The 17,876-nt window shown below is 38.3% G+C and overlaps 3 protein-coding genes across 3 annotated transcripts; all 3 read left to right on the forward strand.

The window, feature by feature from the left end:
• Positions 1–2,548: 2,548 nt before the first annotated feature.
• On the forward strand, positions 2,549–2,881 carry LOC147643183 (uncharacterized). Its single transcript, XM_086835200.1, has one exon. The coding sequence runs from the start codon at positions 2,549–2,551 to the stop codon at positions 2,879–2,881; it is 333 nt and encodes a 110-aa protein (XP_086691326.1).
• A 942-nt stretch (positions 2,882–3,823) lies between these two features.
• On the forward strand, positions 3,824–7,246 carry LOC147643184 (uncharacterized). The gene has a single exon (XM_086835370.1). The coding sequence runs from the start codon at positions 3,952–3,954 to the stop codon at positions 6,682–6,684; it is 2,733 nt and encodes a 910-aa protein (XP_086691496.1). The 5' UTR covers positions 3,824–3,951; the 3' UTR covers positions 6,685–7,246.
• Positions 7,247–9,237: 1,991 nt separating this feature from the next.
• LOC110180349 (uncharacterized) lies at positions 9,238–16,720 on the forward strand. The gene is made up of 3 exons (XM_020948011.2): positions 9,238–12,168; positions 13,207–13,706; positions 15,451–16,720. The coding sequence occupies exons 1-3, from the start codon at positions 9,258–9,260 to the stop codon at positions 16,579–16,581; spliced, it is 4,542 nt and encodes a 1,513-aa protein (XP_020803670.2). The 5' UTR covers positions 9,238–9,257; the 3' UTR covers positions 16,582–16,720.
• The last annotated feature ends 1,156 nt before the right edge of the window (positions 16,721–17,876 follow it).

Below are 17,876 nucleotides of genomic sequence, written 5' to 3' on the forward strand. Positions count from 1 at the left end.
TTAAGCTAGACCTAATTTAAAATAATTATTTTGATAGATCAAAATCTTCTTTGAAGAACTTTCTCTATCAAAACTATAACAAAATTTTCCTGACATGTTATTTCAATTTATAAAATAGTTCTTAAAGAACCCTTAAATCAATTTAAGGTTCTTGTATTATTGATTTCCAAGCATCTCCAATTTATAATGTTTAAAGAAATATATCTACAATACTGTTTAGCTTCCCTTTCTTAAGAATTTAGTTCTGTTTTAGTACAACTTTTTCTGTCAGTGTATCCCTTGATCCTCCTTTTTGATCTAAATAATAACTCTTCTTTAGAAATTAATCAATTTAATAGACTCTTTTAAGCTAGACCTAATTTAAAATAATTATTTTGATAGATCAAAATCTTCTTTGAAGAACTTTCTCTATCAAAACTATAACAAAATTTTCCTGACATGTTATTTCAATTTATAAAATAGTTCTTAAAGAACCCTTAAATCAATTTAAGGTTCTTGTATTATTGATTTCCAAGCATCTCCAATTTATAATGTTTAAAGAAATATATCTACAATACTGTTTAGCTTCCCTTTCTTAAGAATTTAGTTCTGTTTTAGTACAACTTTTTCTGTCAGTGTATCCCTTGATCCTCCCTTACTACTCACTCTGTCTGGCCTTGGAGAAGCAATTCTGCTCCCTCAACTGACAAGTGTTGGCCAACATTTTGCACCTTCGACCATCTCTAGAACGGACACAGATCTCCTCCGATTGAGGCGTTGGCCGGCAAGGGAATACTTGTCGCGGATTCTGGGGACAGTTTATATAACAAGGACCACGATCCCATCCCTTGAGTCCCAGACAGTACATATCCCGGGTGGCAGTCACCGAAATGTTGAACAAACGAATGTGATTCATCATTTGGCAGATATTACTAAATCTCTGGCACTGTCTTTCATCCAATCTTCCGCAGACCGGAGGACTGTCCAGCAAGCACCCGATCTGGGGACACTTTTGGGTGGAGATTGGAGAAGTAGGAGTAGAAATAGGAGGAGTAGGAGTAGGAGTAGGAATTGGAGTAGGAGTAGGAGTAGGAGTAGGAGTAGGAGTAGGAGTAGGAGTAGGAGTAGGAGTAGGAGTAGGAGTAGGAGTAGGAGTAGGAGTAGGAGTAGGAGTAGGAGTAGGAGTAGGAGTAGGAGTAGGAGTAGGAGTAGGAGTAGGAGTAGGAGTAGGAGTAGGAGTAGGAGTAGGAGTAGGAGTAGGAGTAGGAGTAGGAGTAGAAATGGGAGTAGAAGTGGTTCTCGTAGAGGAAATAGTACTAATTGTGGTGGTTTCCCTGGTGGATGTCCTTCTGCTGGTGATCTCTGGCCACTCGGTGGTCCTAGCTGTAATGCCAGTTAAGAACTCCAGAAGCACAAAGCCTTCAAAGAGTTTTTAAATTAAATTAATTAAATTTAAGTGTTTTAGTTTAATTAGGACTTTACAATACTTTGACAAATTTTTCAAGGAAATATTGCCCTAAGAAAATCAATTATTTTACCCAAAATAAATCTTTTAAGAAGGCGGCACATTTTTTAGACTCAGCTAAAAATTATTTACTAAAGTCTATGTTAAGCCTTGTTCAATCTTTTTATACCACAAATAATCGAAATGAAAACAATTACCAGGAAAAACTACACTAGTTTTTAAGAGACATTGACCTGATATCAAGAAGCTTAAACAATGTTAAGGTATTGTTATTAAAACTAAGAGATTTATCTATAGAAGCAAGCTTAAAATTATAAAGAATAAGAGAAGAGAGCCTTCTACCAAAGCCTTTAACTGGTTAATTAAATTATAGTATTTATTATTTAATATGATATTTGAAAATCTAATATAAATATTTGGTAAATAAAATGAAATAAACAAATATTAAAATTTGATTAACTAACATATAATTATTTAATATTTTAATATTTGATATTCGTAAAAAATTCAATTAAATAAAATATACGTCCTTAAGAATTTAATATATTTAATACATAACCTTTGAACTAATTTCAATTTAAAATGATTAAAGGAATTAATGATACGTAATACGAATAATATAAATTTAGATAAAAAAAAGTTATATAAAATTATTAAATATAAATCACAGAGTTTACAGCTCATTTAATATATATAATATATACAAATAGTCTTTTAAATGAGGTATTAAGCCTTTGATTTATATTTAAATATATTATAAAAATGTATCAATGCAGCAAGACATAATCTTACTATACATTTAACATTCCATTTATATTTACAATAATAATAGGTTTAATTATTATATATATATTTAATTTTGCATTCATTAAAAAAGGTATTTTTAATACTATTCAAAAGTCTTCATTGTAAATAATTAAAGGCAGACAAAAAACTGTCATATTCAATTGATTTCCCAAAGAACAAAAGACGTATGAACAAAAGTTACACCAACAACACATGGTGTAAAGAATTTCTTACTTGGTTTCTCTATAAATATTAATTCCAAGTCAGAGACAGATATCATTCCACCCAAGAAGAAGAAATTGGAAGCATCTTTAAGACATGTCTAAACTGATTCTTATCCTGTTAATTGCCACCTTGGCCATAGTAGCCATCGAGGCCACCGATGGCAATATCCTTCTGCCCAGTCGCTGCCGGCGTTGCGGTGTCAGGGACATTGGGAATCCCCGCGAGGTGTGCGTCCGCCAAGCCTCGACCAACACCTGCCAGCGGCTGGCCACCTGTCGCCTGCAGGAGCAGAACTGCCTCCGCAAGGACACTGGCCGGGAGCTGCTCCGAAAAACCTGCATCTCCCAGTGCCGCAGGATCCCGCGGGGCAGTAACTCCCGAATGCGATGTGCCCCCAAGAAGGTTCAAGTCATGACCAAGCACTAAGTTAGTGGAGGAACCAAGGAAGCGTCACCCATTTCTCTAAAAAAATTCAGTGCTCAGTGCTCAGTGTCTTTGGAATTCAAAATGCCCATAAATATCTCATAATGTGGCAACAATAAAAATAAATATCATTTTATGGCAGACAATTTTTTCGCTAGCCAGCCACTGGCCATAAATTTCGGTGGAGTCCTGGTGTCCTGAAGTCCTGGACTCCAGAGTGTGTCCTCGATCTGCGGCAGTTTCGGTCGCGTTTGCAAGGCGCCAAATGGCAGTGCGGAAGGTTCAATAAATTAAAATCGACTGCCATAAATTTTCATGTCAGTACATTAATTAAAAGGCCGTAATTCGCTTTTGTCCCTGTCAGGTGTCCTTTCAATCCCACACATATACACCCACAACACACACAAACACTGGGAAATTCTGTTCAATCAATGCAATTAAAAAGGACCTGCACTTGGTTTGAGTTTTTGAAAGAAATTTCCAGAAAAGTGTCACAGAAATGCAAAAAAGAGAAAAGAATTATTAAGTCATGGCAACCTTTGATTGCACCCTAGAATAAAATATTAAATTTTTATTAGAACCTGGAATTGGCACAAATAGAAATATATATTTGCTGCCTATTTATCTGTAATTAAATCGATGTATTATTTAAAATATGCACAAAATGCACACAAAGCTGTGTTTTATTTCAAATAAAATGTAACAAAAGAGCCATTAATGCTTTTTAATTGGCTTAAATAATTAAAAGCGCTGCAACTAAAACTAAATTCGGTTTACTTTATGGCGTGTCTAAATGAATCGTTAACACTTTAAATATTTATTTATTTACTATCCATTTAATAGAGATTTAAATGACAACCCTAAAAGCTTAAACGAATTTCTCAAATCAAAGTATGCTGTGTCATTCGATAAAATTTTCACTGTCAATGTCCCCGAAAAAGTAAAAAACGAAAATTCATTTCTGTGTGGAACTCAACGTGAACGGATCTAATCAAGCAAAAAACCGAACAATAAGTGAAAATTATTAAGAAAACCACAATTTAATAATTGAAATCCAAGAAAAGGTGAGCACAATGCCAAAATTGCCCAATAATAAGGTGAAGGAGGAGCCGGATCGAGGGTCATCGTCGCAACGCAGACGTGGTCGTTCCCCAAGGAGGCGCGACATTCGTCGCAAGTCTCGTCCCGGGGCCAGGCAGTCCTCCTCCAGTTCCGATGACTCCGCTACCAGTGGTGATTATACCACCAATTCGAGCGGTTCTAGCTTCTATAGCACCTCATCCAGCGGCTCCACGAGCCGTTCCAGCTCCTCGAGTTCTGGCTCCTCCACCACCGGCAGCGAAAAGGATTACTCCGAGATTCGTCGTGAACGCTCCAGCCGTCACTCGTGCTCCTGTCATCGCCATCGTCAGCGGCATTATCGTCGTCATCATCGACACAATCAATCGAAGCGCTCACATCATCGTCAGGGTGGCAATGGCGGTCATCGTCATCATTCGGAGCATGGCAGGATCAAGCGTTCCCGCAAGAAACGTCGCCTGGCCATCTCCAAGATGGTTCCATTGCTAACCTCCACGCCATTGCCTTCTCGTGTGGAGCCAGCAACCTCTTCGGCGGCGGCAGCGCCGGCAGCTTCAACAGCGACGGCGGCTTCAAATCTTCCCAAAAGTGCCGAGGTATTTATCAAAATACCACAACCCATCCCAAAACCAGTGCCAGCTCCAATTGTGGCCACTGCTGCTCCTGTCTTGCCCTTGGAACCTGTTCAAGGACCTACTACTGCGGCCCAGCAGACCCATCGATATCCACGCAAGCCACGTATGAGCCGCTTTAGTACTCAGACCGTGCAACCCGTGCAACCCATTCAGATGACACCAACCAATCCCAATGTCAATACCTACAAGACTGACAATACTCATGCCATTTTCGCTGCCGATTCCAATGCCACTTCAGGTGCCACCTCCTCCAACAAGGTCAGTTCCAATGCCAAACCAACAACCTTAGACAATGCCGTGGGCAATGCCCCAACAAGCAGTCAGCCCTCGAAGAGCAAGTCGGGAAACTTGAAGACCACTGAGTCTCACACCAGCAAGCCCTCAACGCATACCAAGACAGGGGAGATGAAGCCACCAGCAAAGACTACTGGGAAATCTGAGACCAAGACGGATGCAAAAATTGATAATAAGGCAGAGCATCAATCTAGTTCTCATGCTGCCAACAGTGGACACACCAAGAGTAATTCCAACAACCACAATACAAACACCAATGCAAACACCAATGCTCATACCCAAAGCACCAAGAGTAACTCCAACAACCATAATGCAAACAGCAATGCTCATACCGGTTCCCACACCAATACTCATCCCAAGAGTAACTCCAACAACACCAATGCAAACACCAATGCTCATAGCAGTGCTCATACCGGTTCCCACGCCAAGAGTAACAACAACAATCACAATACACACACCAATGCCCACACCAACACTCGCTCGCAGACCACTTCTCACAGTAAGACCAACCCCAATGCTCATATCAATAATCCCAATATGGCCACACCCGCCTTCAATCAACACGACAACAAATTAACTGGTACATCCGCTGTGAATAATAATGCGGATATTCTGTCTCTCAAATTCAAACGGGAACAGAGCGATAGCGATGATAATTTCAAATTTGACTCACCAGTAAGGAATCCTAAGAAATTGGCCTGCGGCTCCAATTACCAAACTACTAATAACAAGAATCGACAGAATGTCACGGCCAGTGCACGACCCAGAAATGGTTCGTCTTCGTCAGAGGAATCGGGTTCTGGAACAGAACGGCACAATCGATTGAATGAACATTATGATCCCAAGCCAGAAGTTAAGTATTATCACTACGTTGAAGAACCCGACGAGATCAAAAATAATAACAACAATAATAACAACAACAATAACAATAAGAATGATATTAATAATAATAACAACAACAATGATAATAATAATAACAACAACAGGAATAATAATAATAATTACAACAATAACAACGGCAATTATCGCAAGCGAAACTTTCGCGGTGAAAGAGGAAATGATCAAGGAGGACGATCAGGATTCGAAAGAGGAGGAGGAGGAGGAGGTAACGGACGAGGTGGAGGTGGAGGTGGAAGATTTGGTGGACGTGGCGGTGGACCACCCATGCGCGCCCGTCCACCCGTAAGGATCGTCCGGCTGCACATCAAGAATTTGTCGCCACAGGTGACCAAGGATCATATATCCGAGATTTTTGGACACTATGGCCCCCTAACCGCAGTCGATTTTCCCACAGATCGTTTTGGGGGTCGCCAGGGACGTGGCTATGCCTTCGTCGAGTATATCCATCCGCAGGACTGTGCCAATGCCATTAAGCACATGAATGGCGGTCAGATCGATGGCAAAAGGATTGTGGTCAATGCTTTTAAGGAGGACATGCTGAAGGCACCGTGGCGCAATTATCGTCGCTTTTCACCCTTTCGAGGTCGTCGTTATAACTGGAATCGCTCAACTTCCCGTTCCTTCTCACGTTCCCGTTCCCGTACCCGTTCCCGTTCCCGATCCCGTTCCCGATCCCGTTCTCTTTCTCCAACTGGTTCCCGATCTCGTTCCCGTTCTCCTATGCGCCCAAAGTCACGCTTCCGCTATCGTTCCCGTTCCATTTCCGGTTCACGTTCGGAATCCCGTTCGCCGCCACGTAAGCGCTCACGTTCCCGTAATGGATCCTCGCCACGCTATGGAACCTATCAACGTCCCGGCTCACGTAACCGCAAAAGGGAGGAGGCACCATTTACATAAACCGTGAAGAAAAATATCAATAGAGGAACTCTGGGGATAAGAAGCTAAGGAAGATGCTGGAAATCCTATGGAAGCTGGAAAACCTAACCAGAAGAAGAAGAAGCCAAGAAACCCGTAGCAGAAAAATCAATGTAAAACTTGAAAAATATATTCCAAAAATCAGCAAATAAATCCCGAAAAATCAATGGAGCCACTCAAAATACATCAACAAATTATTGGAAAACAATTATGTTTGGAATGGTTTTTACCGGATTTCAGAACACATTTCAACACCAATGCTTGCACCAATAATAGCTGCAAGTATAATGAACAACCACAAAAAAACATACCAAGGCTTACTTGATTTCTCAGATTTATAATAACACCAACAATTACAACAATGTTTACACCAACATTTTCTTCTGCAACCTGAATTTGACTCCACTCTGTCTTTTCATTTCAACAACAATATGCAAACTTTAAAACCCACATTAATTATAATAAAAACAATAATTAATAACAAGAAAAACCTATGCCTCAACTATAATTAAAGACAGTCCTGGAATAATTTGGATTTTGTTAACTTTAATTTGTCAATTTTTTGGACCTTTGTTTTTTTGCTAGGAAAATGTCTATAAAAAACGAATCCCACTATGTTTGTAGTTTCGTTCTGCGGGGAAAATGCGGCGCGTCTAAATCCAATTTGTTTTGGATGCGCCACCGTGTGGACATTTTGGAAGGGAGGGGGTGGAAAAAAATGCGGAAAATTCCGTAAGGGAAAGCTCCGAGCTACCGCGAAAAACGTCAAGCTCACTTTTCGTGGCATCATGTAAAACCCGCGATGCTTTCAATTTATTGGCATCAAAGGCAATTTAATTGTTTTGCGCCAGTGGCAGCGAACAGGTGGAACGAGCCAGCGTAACGGTCAGAACAGGTGAACAAACAAGGTGTGTATCCACCCACCGCCCCCCTCTGAAAGAGAGGATGTGCTTCAGGTGTGACACGACACGGGGAGATGGCATGCCACGCCATGCCACCTTTTTTTTTTCTACTCATTCTCATTCCCATTCTCAGTTTTATTTTTATTTTTTGTGTATTTCGTTGCTTTCTTTTGTTGTTAAATGCCCGAAGGTAGTTCTGCCGCACACAATGGGCACTTTTAATTACGGATTTAGTGGGTGGAGGGGGTGGAATGTTAACATTACGCATTCGCCACAAAAGGCGTTAAGTAAACACACGTGCCACATGCGGCGTATACGTAATGTGCGCGAGCGAACAAACCAGTTATTGCAACGATTTCGGGGGATTTCGAGTAACCAATTAAGTAACTGCTGCAAACCTCAACAACAACAGGTGGTTGATGGGGGTGGAGAGTAATTAACCCTAGGAAACATTTAAATAATTGCATTTTCATTGGATTAAAATATTTTTAAAATTATATTAGGGGGTTAAGTGATGCTTGGTTTAGTTAAGAATTAATTTCTGGGAAGGAAGGTGACTTGGTAATTTATTTGTTTTGTTTTATTTATTCATATATTAACAAGTGAGAGAGGGAGTAATTAACCCTAAATCAGCAAATGAATTGAATTTTTATTAAATACAAATATTTATAAATTTTATTAGGGGTTAAATGATAGCTTAGTTCAGCTTAGAATTGTTTTTTTTAACCAAGAAAAGTGACTTGGTAATTTATTTAATTGTTTGATTATATATTAAGAGATGAGGTAGGAAATGATAAACACAGGAAATTTTTCAATTGTTGAATTAAATATATTTACAAATAAAATTAAGGCTTAAGAGTTGCTAAATTCAATTTAGACTTAATAAGTATTTAGTACATTTTATATAATTTTTGTGTCTATGTATTTCTATATATTTTTTAAAATACAGTTTTCATCAAGTTAAAATTTTGATAAATTTAATTAAAAATTTATTAAAGTGCTAATTCAACTTTAGTACCTGTTTTTTTTACCACTGAAAGTGCCTTTGTAATTTATTTTAAATGTTTCTTTATACTTCAATGTATATAAGCAAGAGCAAAGAAATTAATTACAAGAGTAATTAACTAATTAAAGCTCTAAAAATTTGAATTTTAATTGCATTACAAATGTATAAATAAAATTTGGAAAACATTGAAGAGTTAACACCACTTTGAACAAGGCAAGGGTTTTAATAGTTTATATACATTTAATATTGAGATATAAACTCATCAAGAAATATTTATTAAACACAAGGGGCTTAATAATTTATTTAAATTTAATATTTATAATTAATCTCATTAAGAAATATTTATTAAACTCTTAAAGCTCAAATGGAATTTTCAATATGGTAAAATTATAAAAAATAAAACTAGGAAGTTCCTTAGGGTGTTAACTCTACATGGCACCTAATTTCCATCAAGAAAATGGGTTATATAAATTATAATGGCTTTATATTTATATATTAAACCGGAAAGAAATATTTATTAAGCCCACAAAGCTCTAAGATGGTATATTTTTGAGAGTATTTAAATGCTTAACTATAACTTGCTTAATAAATTAAATTAATTAAATTTCACCTTTATTTTCAAGATGCCCTCCCGTGCTTTGAGTGCCATGCAAAAGCTGACCGCCTTGGACTTTGATTACAATGAGATTGTCCGCGTGGAAGACTATAGTTTCTATGGACTAAGACTCTCCAAGTTGAATCTCAAAGGAAACAGACTCCAAGGAATGCCGGAGCATGCATTTGCCGGATTAGAGGAATGTCTGCAGGAGATCGATGTCTCGGAGAATGGATTACGCACCTTTCCACTGATGGCATTACGCAAATTGGATCACTTGAGGATCCTACGATTATCCAACAATAGAATACCAACATTCTATGGTGACATTCAGTTGGCCACAAATAATGCCTCAGCTGCTGCGGCTGCTGTGGGTTCATTCCAATTGCCATCATTGATTTTCCTTGATCTGAGTTCCAATCAGTTTGCGGAAATCGGTGATGATTGCTTCCGGGCTTTTCCGCAACTGAAAACGTTATCGTTTTATGCAAATCAAATTGAATTGGTGCAGCCGGAGGCATTCAAGAGTCTAAGGGAACTGATGTCCCTGGATATGTCACACAATCGAATAGTGACATTGGATCCCAAGGTTTTTGAGCGGAATAAGCGACTTCAGACAGTGGATTTGAGTCACAATCATATACATGCCATTGGTGGAGTTTTCTCTGACTTGCCACAGTTACGTGAGGTTTTCCTGAGTGAAAATAATATTCTGGAGCTGCCAGCGGATGCGTTTACCAACTCTACAAATGTGGATGTGATTTATTTGGAATCGAATGCCATTGCTCACATAGATCCAAATGTTTTTAGCACTTTGGTGAATCTGGATCATCTATATTTGAGATCCAATTTTATACCACTGCTGCCAGTAACACTTTTTGATAAGAGCACCAAATTAACTTCCCTTTCACTGGATAATAATGAGATACAGGATCTGGAGATTGGCATGTTTCGGAAGCTGGAACATTTGCGAGAAGTGAGACTGCATAATAATCGCATAAGACGGGTGAGAAAGGGTGTCTTTGAACCTCTGCCGGCACTCCAAGAGTTGCATATACAAAAGAATAGCATCGAGGATATAGAACCGCAGGCTTTTCACACTCTGGAGAATATGCAACACATCAATCTGCAGGATAATCAATTGACTGTCCTAGAGGATATCTTTCCCGAGGATAACTCTTCCCTGCTGTCTGTCCAACTCGAAGCAAACTATTTGCATAAAGTACATCCAAGGACATTTAGACGTCAGGGCAAAGTGGAGATCATGTGGCTGAGAGACAATCAATTGGTGCGTGTGGAGAGATCCTTTTTTGCGGATACACCACAACTGGGCAGACTCTACCTGAGTGATAATCGTATAAGAGAGATTGAAAAGGACACCTTTGCCAGTTTACTGCATTTGCAATTCCTGGATCTCAGTGGAAATCAGTTGAGACAACTACGCAGGGATTATTTTGCCCCATTGCAGGGTTTGGAGGAGCTAAGTCTGGCCCGAAATCAAATCGAAGCCATCGAGGGTTATGCCTTTGCCAAGCTAAAGAATCTCAAATCATTGGATCTCTCACATAATCCTTTGGTTCAACTCACCAGGGATGTCTTTCTGGATGAATTACCTTTGAATGTTTTGAGTTTAGCCAATTGTTCACTGCGTAAACTGGAACAGCACACTTTTAAGGCTTTAACTAATCTAAATGAATTGAATTTGGAGCGAAATCAACTGAATCCTGCGGATATCCAGAAACTGGATATACCAAATCTACGACGTTTGCAACTCTCCCATAATAACTTCAGTCATGTGGGTTTGGGTGGCACAACAGGTGGCATTATGGCTGGAATGTTTGATCGTTTGCGATCTTTGCAGCAACTTTCAATGGCCAATTGTAGTTTAGGACAAATACCAGATTTGCTATTTGCCAAGAACACGAATCTAGTGCGATTGGATCTATGCGATAATCGTTTAACTCAAATGAATCGGAATATTTTCAGTGGTTTAAATGTCTTCAAGGAGCTAAAGTTGTGTAGAAATCAACTCACAGAGTTCCCTCACATTGCCTTGTATAATCTAAGCACACTGGAGAGCCTTGACTTGGCTAGGAATCAATTGGCTTCCATAGATTTCTTTAAGCTAAGTGGAACCCTAAATCTCCGCCAACTGATACTCAAGGAGAATAAAATCACAGCTCTTAGTGGTTTCAATGCCGTGAATCTCACCCAATTGGATAGTGTGGACTTGAGTGGAAATCTTCTATTATCCCTACCGGCAAATTTCCTGCGACATTCGATCAATTTGCAAAAAGTGGACTTGTCCAGCAATCGTTTCCTGCAAATACCTTCCTCTGCACTCTCCGATGTCTCCATACCACGTTTATCGTGGCTAAATCTAACCGGAAATCCCATTAATCGTATTTATACCGTCAAAGAGGAACGATATCCCTATCTCAAAGAGCTTTACATATGCCAAACGAATCTCTCCATACTCACTTCCAAGGACTTTGAGGCCTTTCAGGCATTGCAGCATTTGCATTTGGTCAACAACAGAATCACCAGGATCTCCCCAGGAGCCTTCAAGTCACTCACAAATCTCCTCACACTCGATCTGAGTGTCAATGAGCTGGAAATGTTGCCCAAGGAACGGCTCCAAGGACTGAAGCTACTCAGAATCCTGAATATTTCGCACAACACACTCAAGGATCTGGAAGAGTTTAGCTCTGATTTGTCAGAGATGCAAACCCTGGATCTGAGCTTTAATCAATTGGACCGAATTTCAAAGAAGACATTCCGAAATCTACATGGATTGGTGGAGCTGCTCCTCATGGGCAACCGGATGACGGTGCTCTCAAATGACGCCTTCCGGTTCCTCCGGAAGCTTCATGTGCTCGATCTTCGCAAGAATTACTTTGAACTGGTGCCACTGGATCCACTAAGACCACTGGAAACAAATTTGAAGACACTGAAGTTGGAAGGTAAGCGGAAAACTACACTACACAAAATACACTGAGACATAAAAGAAAACCCTATTGTTTTTTAGAAAGTTATTAAATATATGCGATAATGCAATTTCTATACCCTTTTTCTTAATTTCAATAATTAAATATTGAAGAAAAGTAGGCATTTAATTATTTTATGTTTCAAAATATATAATTAATTTTATGAAATAATTTCATTGGTTAATTTTCTGTATTTTTTCCTGACATACCTGATTATTTTTACACTCAAGGAGTATGAAGGAGTCATTTCCAACCCTATATATCATATATATTCCTGATCAGCATGAACAGCCAAACCGATCTAGCTAACTCAGGAAAAAAAATAATTTTTTCAATTTTTTAAATTTTTTTAGAGGGTAAAAACTGTAGGAAAAAATGGACAAAAAAATGTAAAATTTTTAAATTTTTAATAAAGTATGCAGATTTAAAAACTAACATAGAACAGCTTTCCGAATTAAATTTAATGCATTTTTGGCAAAGTTATGATTAATTTCCTTGGTCCAAGAGGTATGGAAAATTCAATTTTCCAATGTAAGCTATTTTCATTTCCTTTAGTATTATTTATTTTACCTCAAACTTCTAGAAAATCTTCTTAATATATACTTAAAATAAAACCTATTCTACTGTTAGGCTTCTTTTTATGCGATTTTAAAGTTTTTCTTCCTTACAAATTAAAATCCTTTAATAGTCGTTCCTTAAATTATGGCATGATTTTTCTATCCCTATTTTGCACTATATCCTCTAACTCAAATTACTAAAAAATGTAAAGAGGTACTAAAAAGATGTACAGGTGTACTAAAAAGATGTACAGATATACTTAAAATAAAAGCTATTTCACTTTTAGGCTTATGTTTTAAGCGATTTAAGTTATTTTTCTATTCCTTTTAATCCTTTTAAAAAAGACCCTCCAAAAAGTATGCAATGATTTCTTCTTTCCCTCCCGTGTTATGGCCAATTTGTTGCTTATTGCTTATTGCCTCACATATGTGTGTGTCTCTATGCTCCTCGTTGCAGAAAATCCACTGCATTGCAGCTGCGATGCCCAAAAGCTCTGGGAATGGCTCCGGGATCATCGCAAATGGTCCTTGCCCGCGACGGGGCAGGGCAGCGGTGGCATAACCCTGGGCGGTGGTCTCACCGGCGGCGATGCCATTAATTACCTGAGGTGTGAACACCCAACGGAGCTGCGGGGCAAGGTGTTTGGCCGAATGGAGCCGCAGCAATTCTGCGATGCCCCGCTAATACCCAAAATGGCCATCCAGGACATTCAGCCCTATTCGGTGGTCGTCTCCTGGCAGAGTCGCGACCATTTGGGCCTCACCGGTTTCGAAATTGTTTACCATGCCATCGGTGATGGTCTGGCCCCAGCCTCCGGTACGGATCGGGATAGAAACGATCCGGATAGGGAGCGGAATCGCAGCGAACAGGAGCAGGAACGGGAACGGGAACGGGAGCGAGAAAGGGAACGGGAACGGGAGAAGGACAGAGAACGTTTTCCCATAGCCACAGATGAGGTGAGTTTTGGGGTGAAAATATTTTTAAATATTATAATATTTGTTTATATATCAAAAAATAATAGATTTAGGGGTTACTTTTTATATTATTATATAGAAATATAATCGATTTAGGAGTTACTTTAAGTCCTAGGGAAAGTTCTAAACTTTTCTAGGTTGCTTTAGGAGTCACTAAACTTTTTAAATACCCTTAAAAAAGGTATCTTAAAGATTGATTAATTTATATAGGCACACAGTAATAGTTTGTTTTTATAGTGTAAAAAATTTAAGCAAAATTTTAAACACCTATTTTAAGGGACTTGGTGATTTCCAGCAGCCTTTTCCTATTTATTTCCTTTCGATTTGACAACCTTTAGAATTTTTTCTTCAAGTGCACACAAATTCAAAAGTAATTTGACAGCCGTTGCCTGCCGGCTGATAGCCACGTGAATTTCCCTTTAATAAACGCTTAATCAAGAGCCCATCTGCTGCCACAGGCACAAGGTGATGGTTTACAGGATTCGAGGGAACAGGATGCAGAGCAAAGGACTTAGTAAGAGGCTTAGAATGGCTCCATATTCGAACGGGGACAGAGTTTAGCCGCCCAGAAAACTTCATTTTGGCACGAGGCACAGTAGTGGCCGGAATAGAAGTATTTAAATATTATTTAACAGAAATCTAAATAATTTAATATATTTAGAATACTTTAAGAAAGTTAAACCAATCCTAAAATTTATTTTTATATTTTTTTAAATTCTTAAAATAAGTTCAAATTTAACTAAGAGCTTCTCTAAAAATGTTTAACTACTTGAAAATAGTTCTGAAATGCCAATTAATATATATAATATTTAAAGTTTATGATTTATTATTGCAAAAAAAAAAAAGGATTTTAGCTTATTTAAAGACATATTAACCTTCCAACAATTTTTTTTTCAATAAGTATAATTCATAGAAGTTGATATTATAAAATATTTTAAAAAGTATATCACTTTACTGGCTTCCTAAAAAGTTTTTAAATTGGTATATTTCATATAACTTGAAATTATTAAATATATTTAAAAAGTTAATCACTTTTTTTGGACCTTCAAAATGTTTTAAAATAATTAAATACATTTTTAGAAGGCCAGAAAAATAATTTACTTTGAAAGATATTTAATAATACCAATTTCGATGAAATAACCCTTCTGGAACTTACTTTTTCTGGAATATATATTAAAGCTAATATTATACAAAAACTATTTCAAATATTATATCAAATATTATATTAAATGTTATTATTAAATACTTTTATTCAGACCTTTGCCACTAGTTTAAGGCTTTAAAGTCCTGTCCCCATGAAGGGAATCCTGTCATAACTCCTGCTTATCCCTGTGAGCTTAGGCCACATCCTGTGTAGCCATTTTTGTCCGCATATCCGCTCTTCGCTTTCGACCAGGTGGTTCCGCCAATTACCCACTAACTCATCGATACTGTCCGCTCATTACAAGCAGGGGATAGCATAGGGAAAACCCCTATAGGATAGGGAAAACCCCCAACCCAACCCAACCCTCCCTTTGCGATAAACCGCGAAAAAGGACGCGAAAAGTCGAGGGGCCGCAGGGAAAGTTTTTAATAAAGCAACATCGACATGGAACATGGTTCCATGAACATTGGGGTACATGATGGTACCATGATGAAAATGGAAATGACAATGCAGGATGATGATGATGATGATGATGGTGATAACCGGGGCGATGACAATAACCGTGCTTAATTTATTCCACAGATCCATGGGAAGCGACTCAATGGCTCCGCCAGTTCGACGAAGCTCACCCGTCTCAGTCCCAATACCCGGTATCACATCTGCGTCATCGGGAGCGGTAATTGGCTCTCAGAGCCGCTGGCCAATGCTCTTCAGCGTCTCCATGCCAACGAATCGTTGCGCGAGGATGAGTCTCTGATGATGATGTCCGCCGGAGTGCCACTACCCGATTCCTATTCACCGTACCAACATCATCAGCAGCTCCAGCAGCATCAGAATCAGCAGCAGCAGCAACATCATCTTAATCTCAATCTAAATCAGGATCTTGACTTGGACATGACCAACACCATAGCCACGGACAATGGTGCCCTTATGGAGGTGCTCAAGAACTCACACATCTCGGCCTGCACAGATGTCCAGACGCTGGACTCTACGCCCAGCCTGGTCACCGATGAGAATGGTTTGTCCAGCAATGGATTCATTCATTCCATTCTAACCCGACGCCTGGGCCTCATTGTGGGCTGTTGTTTGGGCATCATTGTCTTTATAGTGATGATCTCTGTCCTTAGCTATGTAAAGCTAAAGAAGCAACGAATTGAGAATGCCAAGCGACAGGCTGCTTTGCCACCGGAATATATATCCTATAGACACTTTTCCATACCCAATGAGGAGTTGACCAGAACGGCGGCCAATGCTGCCAATGCAGCAGCAGCTGCAGCAGCAGCAGCAGCGGCGGCGGCAGCAGCAGCATCTTCATCATCGTCGTCCGCCAATGCGGCCAGTTCGCCGCACATGTCCAGTGTGCCCAGCGGCATTAGTGCGCACATTAGTGGGACCAGCCTAAGCACTGGCACAGGCACCACCAATACCACCACAGCCACCACGCCCATTGGCGGTGTGCCCATGCTTGGTGGAGCCGGTGGTAATGGTGGTGCCACTGTTGTGGTGCCTCTGGGCAAGGCGGGCAGTCCCCTGGTTGGTCTTGTGGTGGACTCTGGCTCTGTGGAGCCAGCAAATGCCCATCATGGTGGTAGCCACAATCATAGCCATAGCCATGCTGGCCACGCCCATGCACACGCTGCCGCCCATCGGCAGAATAACGGTTACATGGCAGCGGGCGTTGTCCTCAACACCAATCACCTGAGCGTGTGTTAGTCGCCCGAAAAACAAGTAAAATGGTAATAATAATACAAATAAAAAGAAAATTTAAGCAAAAATAAGTGAAATAAATACAAATAAAAAGAAAATAAATACATAAGCAACTAAGGAGAGAATGCAAAAAAGAAGCAAAGAAGGAGAAACACAGAAGAAAAGAATGCAGAAGAGCAAGAATTAAACAGGGGGATTCCCAGAGCATGTCCTGGCTCCTTTCATATATCAATCACTTAACATTTAACACTTGAAATTCGATTTATAAAATGAGAAATCTTCATTCTAAGATTAACTTATACTTCTTAAGTTCCAAAAAGAAAGTTCTTATGGATTTTAACATATTTCATAACACATTCATTACTTTAAACTTTTTTCTATAAATGAATCATGTATATTTAAAAAGCCTGCATTTATTTATCAAGAAGCAAACTTCAAAGAAATTGAATGAGAGCTAAGCTGGCTTTATAAAATCATGTCCTTAATAAAGTTCTAACTGTATTCTATTACAATATATAATTTATTTATTATTTATACTTTTAATTATTCATATTTTAAATTAATGATATATTATCTTTTTTTATATATTCTTGCCGTTTGCAAATAAATTATACGACCAAATTAAAATTGAAATTAATTTAAATAAACATTTTTGCTTTATTTGATCTAATATTTATCAATATGTTTAAATGCCAATTTCTTCAACAAATCAATGTTTAAAAATCTCATAACTCAGTTAAAAATGCAATAATTTTAAATCGGAAAGCTGTTCTATGTTAGTTTTTATTAGGTTAATAAATCTGCATACTCTATTTAAAATGTAAAAAAACTACATTTTTTTCGCATTTTTTGTAATTTTAATCCTAATAAAATTTTGAAAAAATTTTTAAAATTTATTTTTTCGTCTTAGATGACTAGATCGATTGGCCTGTTCATGCTGATCAAGAATATATATGATTTATAGGGTCGCAAATAATTCCTTCACTTAGTTTCAAGCTTCTGACTAAAATTATTTTACCTTGGAAACTATTTAACTTTTAAATCCAATTCTATAATTTTCTAATAATTAAAAGTATATTTTTCATAAAATTTCAAATGCTTACATATACCGTTTATACAATTTTCATAATTTTAAATACCTTAACATTTAATTTCTTAAATTTAATATTATTTCAAAATACTTTCTCCCATAAAATTTTAAATTTTTAAGGCTTTAATTTCCACAACATTTCTCTTTTCAAACAATAAAAGCCGAAATCAATCGAATTTTAAGCGAAACTCTGGTCAAATGTGTGTCCATT

Source organism: Drosophila serrata, unplaced genomic scaffold (assembly GCF_035046125.1).
Source record: "Drosophila serrata isolate PLE 108 unplaced genomic scaffold, ASM3504612v1 contig_276, whole genome shotgun sequence".
In the NCBI taxonomy this organism is placed as follows: Eukaryota; Metazoa; Arthropoda; class Insecta; order Diptera; family Drosophilidae; genus Drosophila; species Drosophila serrata.